At 41.0% G+C, this 7,827-nt stretch overlaps 1 protein-coding gene across 1 annotated transcript; it reads left to right on the top strand.

Moving 5' to 3' along the window:
* Window positions 1-1,341: 1,341 nt before the first annotated feature.
* LOC116809493 (small ribosomal subunit protein eS17-like) lies at window positions 1,342-1,802 on the top strand. Its single transcript, XM_032753361.2, has one exon. The coding sequence runs from the start codon at window positions 1,342-1,344 to the stop codon at window positions 1,747-1,749; it is 408 nt and encodes a 135-aa protein (XP_032609252.1). The 3' UTR covers window positions 1,750-1,802.
* Window positions 1,803-7,827: the final 6,025 nt, after the last annotated feature.

The following is a 7,827-nucleotide window of genomic DNA, read 5'->3' as shown; positions in this document are numbered from 1 at the left end:
CTACTAATGTATTTTTTAAAGGAATTATCCAACTGTAAAATTGGCAAATGTTTCCCTTGGGCTAAACAAATGAATTTACTTTGTTGTAAACTCATCAGCTCACTGGATCAGACTATAGGACTAGAGAGTTCAAGGCCATAGGCATAGTTTCCACATTGCTGAGATACACACACAAAAACTATCTCTGCTATGACCTCAGTTGTATTCCTAACCACATCTCAATCTACTGCTCTATAATACATGGCACAGGTCAGCAAGGAATCTGGTTTGGCCTAAGAATGAGGATGCTTCAGTAATTCCGCTATCAGCATTATTGAAAAAAGTGATGCAAAACCCAAATCTTACTAACTGTATAGGTCAGTAAGATCGCCTTTTTTTCATTACTGAAATCTAAGCCTCAGAAACATAGAGGTTTTTGTCTGTTTCTTTATTACCACATCTCCAGTTCCTAGAACAATTCCTGATATTTAATAAGCAATAAACACCTATTTAATAAATTAATTACTTACTCTCAATCAGGAATTTGGAGCTCTCTTTCCTTCCATTCTCAAAGGAATTACAGGATTTTCCAGAAGACACTCATTAAAAAGCCTACTTTTGGATTGTTAGGTTATACAATACAGTAAAATTGACATACATATTCAAAATATTTACAAATAAACAATGTAAGGGCAACCCAGAAGCATTTTTATTCATTATGACATCAACTTATAGGGTGCTACTTTTAATTGTTTGCCCAAAGCCTTCCCAATTTACACCTGCTGACCTAACATAATTATTAATAACACCTTCTTTTATTATCAGGAAGTCTTTTTTTTTTTTTTTTTTTTTTCTGAGACGAATCGGTCTTGTTCTGTCACCAGGCTGGAGTGCAGTGACGTGATCTCTGCTTACTGCAACCTCCGCCTCCTGGGCTCAAGTGATTCTCCTGCTTCAGCCTCCCGAGTAGTGGGGACTACAGGCACGCACCACCATGCCCAGCTAATTTTTGTATTTTTAATAGAGACAGGGTTTCACCATGTTGGCCAGGATGGTCTCAATCTCTTGACCTCGTGATCTGCCCGCCTCAGCTTCCCAAAGTGCTGGGATTACAGGTGTGAGCCATCGTACCCCGCCAACAAAATGTATGCTTAATCCTACCTACTAACCTAACTACACATCAGGAAATTCAGAACCTATTCCTTTTGCAAGCTGACTTTCTCTAAGAAAAGCAAAATGAAAAAACCTTGACATGATCCATCAGAATATGTAATAGTAAAGACCAAAATGCACTGTGATATAGTGAAAAGAATAACAACATAGAAGTTTAAAAACTTGTTCTTTTACCAAGGACCCGCTAACATGGGCCGCGTTCATACCAAAACCGTGAACAAGGCGGCCCAGGTCATCATAGAAAAGTACTACATGCGCCTGGGCAACGACTTCCACACGAACAAGCACGTGTGCAAGGAGATCGCCATTATCCCCAGCAAAAAGCTCCGCAACAAGATAGCAGGCTATGTCACACATCTGATGAAGCGGATTCAGAGTGGCCCAGTAAGAGGTATCTCCATCAAGCTGCAGGAGGAGGAGAGAGAAAGGAGAGACAATTATGTTCCTGAGGTCTCAGCCTTGGATCAGGAGATAATTGAAGTAGATCCTGACACTAAGGAAATGCTGAAGCTTTTGGACTTCGGCAGTCTGTCCAAACTTCAGGTCACTCAGCCTACAGTTGGGATGAATTTCAAAACGCCTCGGGGACCTGTTTGAATTTTTTCTGTAGTGCTGTATTATTTTCAATAAATCTGGGACAACAGCAAAAAAAAAAAAAAAAAAAAGAAGTTTAAAAACTTGAAATATAGGCCGGGCACAGTGGCTCACGCCTGTCATCCCAGCACTCTGCCAGTCCAAGGCAGGCAACCACCTGAGGTCAGGAGCTCAAGACCAGCCGGGCCATGGTGAAACCCCGTCTCTACTAAAAATACAAAAAATTAACCGGGTGTGGTGATGCGTGCCTGTAATCCCAGCTACTCAGCAGGCTGAGGCAAGAGAATCACTTGAACCCAGGAGGCGGAGGTTGCGGTGAGCTCAGATCTCACCATTGCACTCCAGCCTGGGCAACAAGAACGAAACTCCATCAAAAAAAAAAAAAAAGCTTGTAATCCCAGCACTTTGGGAGGCCGAGGCGGGCGGATCACGAGGTCAGGAGATCGAGACCACGGTGAAACCCCGTCTCTACTAAAAATACAAAAAAATTAGCCGGGCGTGGTGGCAGGCGCCTGTAGTCCCAGTTACTCAGGAGACTGAGGCAGGAGAATGGCGTGAACCCGGGAGGCAGAGCTTGCAGTGAGTGGAGATTGCGCCACTGCACTCCAGCCTGGGTGACAGAGCGAGACTCCGTCTCAAAAAAAAAAAAAACTTGAAATATAGTCTAAATTGTGCCCACTAATTAACTGGGTAACTTTGGAAAAAAATGTTTAAATGGGCCTCACTTTACACACTGAGGAAGGCAGGATTTATTGACTAAACAAAAAATCTTCAAGAGCCCTCTAGCTCTATTATTTTCTAATTCTTCAGTTTATCTATTGCATTTTCTCCTTTATTTTTATGATTTTTTGAAATATGATTTTTGGCACATTGATTTAATTTTCTAGTTGTTAAATTATTTGAGAGATCATTTAAATTCTTTAAAAATCAGGCCAGGTGCAGTGGCTCACGCCTGTGATTCCAGCACTTTGGGAGGCCAAGGCAGGCAGATCACTTGAGGTCAGGAGTTTGAGACCAGCCTGGCCAACATAGTGAAATCTCATCTCTACTAAATAAATAAATTAATTATTTAAAAATCTAAAAAGGAGCCAGGCGTGGAGGCTCACACCTGTAATCTCAGCTACTTAGGAGACAAAGGCAGGAGGATCACTTGAGTTCAGGAGTTTGAGAGCAGCCTGGGCAATATAGCAAGATACCATCTCTAAAAAAAAAAAAGAAAACTAAAAAGGATATAAACTTTTGATTCTAATGCTTTATATAGCAAACATATGATTTAGAATAATTTAAATTATTACATCCAAAATATGTGTTTACTTCAAATATATTTTCAGAAACCTTAAACAATAAAAGTAAATAAATAATGCTTTTTAGCCTCATCCATCTAAAAGCAGGTAGATGGGGAGATGACTCATGACCCAGAACCCCAAGATTCTCAGGTCATGGTCACCTTTTTGCCACTCTCACCACCACCTCCAACAAAGCAGTGGAAAAGCCTATATGCTGACCTTGTGGTCCAAGGAGATTTAAAGTGGGGTGGGGTGTTGTGGGTTGAACAGTATCCCCAAAAAGATTTGCTCAAGTCTGAACCCCTAATTATTTTGGAAACAAATAAGGGCCTCGGTGATATAATCAAGTTAAGGTTTATACTGCATTAGAGTATATTTATGGAAAGAGGTATGAACATTCTGACAATCAGTATACGCTATTGGGAGGAGGGTAAATTAGTTCAACCCTTGTGAAAAGCAGCATGGCAATTCCTCAAAGAGCTAAAAGCAGAACTACCATTCTACCCAGCAATCCCATATATATCCAGAAGAATATAAATCATTCTACCATAAAGACACACACATGCAAATGTTTATTGCAGCACTATTCACAGTAGCAAAGACATAGAATCAACCCAAATGCCCATCAATGACAGACTGGATAAAGAGAATGTGACACTTACATACCAGGGAATACTATGCAGCTATAAAAAAAAGAACGAGATCATGTCTTTTGCGGGAACATGGATGGAGCTGGAGACTATTATCCTTAGCAAACTAATGCAGGAACAGAAAACCAAATATGATATGTTCTCATTTATAAATAGGAGCTAAATGATAAGAACTATGAACACAAAGAAGGAAACAAAAGACCTACTTAAGTGGGGAGGGCATCAGGAGGGAAAGCAGCAGAAAAGGTAACTATTGGGTACTTGGCCTAACACCTAGATGATAAAATAATACATACAACAAACTCCCGTGATGTTGGTTTACCTGTGTAAGAAACCTTCCCATGTACCCCCCAAACCTAAAATTAAAAGTTTAAAAAAGGGGAAAATTTAGACATACACAGAGACAGGGCCATTTGATGATGGAGACAGAGATTGGAGGGTTGCAGCTGCAAGCCAAGTAATGCCAAAAATGTCAGCAAGCACCAGAAGCTAGGGGAGCGGCCCAGGTCAGTTTCTCCCTTAGGGCCTCCAAAAGGAACAAACCCTACCAACACTTATTTTAGACTCCCAGCCTCCACAACCATGAAACAAATACTGATGTTTAAGCCACCCAGTTTGTGGTGCCTTGTTATGGCAACCCTAGGAAACTAAAACTGGGAGCAACAAAGCCATTTCCTGCTGTATTTTGTCCTTGTCCCACAAATGAGCCTAGAAATGCCTGACTTGGCTATGTAAAAATACAGAGAACTTGCCACTTTCATGAGAGGCTGACTGCTCATGAACTGTCACAGGACAGGTGCACTTCATCAGCCTCAGCTCATGCTTTACTCATAGTCTTTTTGGTTCCTTTGAAAGCAGGATGTGGTTTGCCCCAACTTCCCTCCTTCTTGGAACCAGCATGTAACATATACTTGTTTTGAGAGTTTTTTTTTTTATTACTATTGCAGAGAAACAGGGCTTTAAAAAGATTCAAAAGCATTTCAAAACTATGAAAATCTCCCAAATATAGAAGTGATATATGCGGGCTTTGCTGAGATGTCATTGCAGTTTGGCCTGTTTATTGTCATCTGGTACCTGCTCCCTAAGGATGACAGTTATTATTTGTAGAATCACTCCATGAACCACTTCTAAAGATGCAGCTTTATTAGGCCACTGAAAATGGAAAGATGAGATACAGTCTCTGATCTCACAGAAATTACACTTCAGAAGGGACAAAAATATTTAAGCAAATCAGGGCAATAGATGTTAAAAATTAAAAAGTGTATGTGGCATATTGAGGTGGCATAAGTTAGGTATCATTAATAATTTCAAGAATAAAATGATCTTGAATTGAGATCTGGAAAATGTAGATATTTGTCAAGTAGGGGAGGTGAGAAACGGCATTCCAGCATGGGCAATGGTCCAGGTATGCACACACACATACACACTCACACACACATTGGCAAATTTGAGGGAACTGCAAGTAGTTTATTGTGGGTAGAGTAACATAAAATAGAATTTAAAACAAATTTTTTTAAATGAGCCTAAGGGAATACGATAATAGCAAGAGAGAACTTTGTTCAGAAAATCATTGGATAAGTTTCTATTTTTTTATTTTTTTATTTTTGAGACAGGGTCTCACTCGGTCGCCCAGGCTGGAGTGCAGTGGCAAGATCTCAGCTCACTGTAGCATTGACCTCCCGAGCTCAAGCATTCCTGCCACCTCAGCCTCCCAAGTTAAGTATCTGAGACTATAGGTGTGCGACACGAAGCCCAGCTAATTTTTTTTTTTTTTTTTTTTTTTTTTTGGAGAAATTGGGTTTTGCCATGTTGCTCAGGCTGGTTTTAAACTCCTGAGCTCAAGTGATCTGCCCACCTCAGCCTCCCAAAGTGCTAGGATTACAGGTGTGAGCCACCATATCCAGCCAGGTTTCTATAGATTTTTTTAATAGGTAGCTTTCACATGTGACTCTATGCATCAGAGTAGGTAATTCAAAGAAGAGAACTTCGTCAGTTAAGACTCACAATATCATAAGGTAAAAACTAATCCTTTGCTCAAAAGAATGAGAAAAATATTTACTATAATCCCAAAGTGTAGTTGTGGTGGCAGAAGGGAAGAAGAGAAAGGAACAGAAATGAGACGAACATGATCAGGAGGTAGAGTACACTGAACAAAAGAACTGTAGGATGGCTCCCAGTTTTCTTGCATTGGTGACAAGGAGAATGGAGACACTAAGCTAAAGGTGAGAAAGAGTGAGTTCAGTTGTGGGAATATGAACTGTTTAATACCCTATGGGGAAATACTAGTAAAGCTGTCCAGCGAGCATCAGGGATGACGAACTCAGATGACAGGCATGATTGGAATTAGAGATATCAAATAAATGAGCTTATAGTTAGAAGCTGAAGCTAAAAAAAAATGGATAAGCTCAGTCATATGGGCTTGTAGACTAAGAAAAGAAGGTATATAATGAGTGATTAAGAGCATAGGCTCTGGAGCCAAAATGCTAGCGTCTGAATCATAGCTCCATTACTAGCTAGCCACGTGATCTTAGGCAAATTAACTTCTCTGTTTCAGTTCCCACAAATATGAGGTTGTGAAAATTAACTGACTTATTTTATGTAATGTACTTAGAAGTGTGCCTGACCCATAGTAAATATTCAATAATCTGTAAAGAGAGAAAATGGGGACATGGGAAAAGAGAGAGGCAGAGACAGAAAAAGATTGGTGGGAAAGACAGCCAAGGAAAAAAGCCCAGTGAAAAGCAGTATACAAGCAGTGGACAAAGAGAAGGGGTCTATAAGAAAGCCTGGAAATCTGCTAAAGTAGAAAAGAAATTAAAACCAGCAAGAATGTAAGAATCTCAAGATGAAATGTTGGTTCAAAAGTTGGATCTTGCTGGGTGTGGTGGCTCACGCCTGTAATCCTAGCACTTTGAGAGGCCAAGGCAGGCAAATCACTTGAGGTCAGGAGTTCGAGACCAGCCTGGCCAACATGGTGAAGCCTTGTCTCCACTAAAAATACAAAAATTAGCCAGGCATGGTGGAGTGTGCCTGTAATCCCAACTACTCAGGAAGCTGAGGCGCGAGAACTGCTTAAACCCAGGAGGTGGAGCTTGCGGTGAGCGGAGATCTGGCCACTGCTCTCCAGCCTGGGCGACAGAGACCCTGTCTCAAAAAAAAAAAAAAAAAAGACATTAAGAGTCCATCGGATTGGTATTTGGGTCAGTAGGAGCTCTCCGAGAGTACAGCACAAAAGCAGAAGCAGATGTGGGGGGGGCCACTGCACAACCTCCTCACTAGCCTCCTGCTGTTTTTACCTACTTGTGTGTGTACCTAATAGAATTTTTCTTGCTATGAAGGTGCAACATGAAGGTTTAGCATTTTCTTTCAATTTAGTCAGCTTCCTGTTTTTCATGCAAATTGGTCTGGAGAGAGCCGTTTTAAGTAGATAAAACAAATTCGCAAAAATTGTATTATTTGTATCACCTTCCCCAGTTCCACCACTATCAGTCAACATCGCCTGCTCTTTCCCAAGGATAACAGTGATGATGGCAGAGAAACAGCAGAGACAATAAGAAAATGCGAAAACGAAAATATAAGAAGATAGAATAAGAATCTGTCTCAATAACTCTACAGCGCTGGAGCGGGAACATCTGTGTATGTTAAAATGTGTTAGGATATGTGTTTAACATGCCGATTTCCAGGCCCTGCCTTCGGAGAGATCCGGAAATCTGGATTCTAACACATCTTCCATGTGATTCTGATGCAAGCAGCCTAGGAAGCTGACTTTTCAAAATAATCACTCAGAAGTGTGTAAATATATTGAGTAAATATACTTTCATTATAAGATCAGAGATAACACAAAAGCAAGGCAAGATATTTCATGGTACTTAGTCCCACACTTGAAGTATTCCTAAACAGAAGTGTTTCTCGAGCTTTAAGGATTGTTAAAATACAGATTGCTGAGCCCCACACTATTTCTCACTCCGTAGGTCTAGAATGTGGTCCCAGAATTAGCTGAAACACGCTCGCGGGTGACCGTGTGTTGAGAACTCCTGCTTCATAGAATTATAACAGTCCTTGGGTGTGCGTGGCCTTAGGGTGGGCGGGGAAGAAGGATGAGTCCCAGGACACCGCCCACCCCCACGCCCCCCGCCCCCCCGCCC

The sequence above is a fragment of the Hylobates moloch genome, unplaced genomic scaffold (genome assembly GCF_009828535.3).
Source record: "Hylobates moloch isolate HMO894 unplaced genomic scaffold, HMol_V3 SCAFFOLD_1, whole genome shotgun sequence".
In the NCBI taxonomy this organism is placed as follows: domain Eukaryota; kingdom Metazoa; phylum Chordata; class Mammalia; order Primates; family Hylobatidae; genus Hylobates; species Hylobates moloch.
Note: the sequence above shows the minus strand (reverse complement) of the source record. Positions and strands in the feature narration are given on the sequence as shown.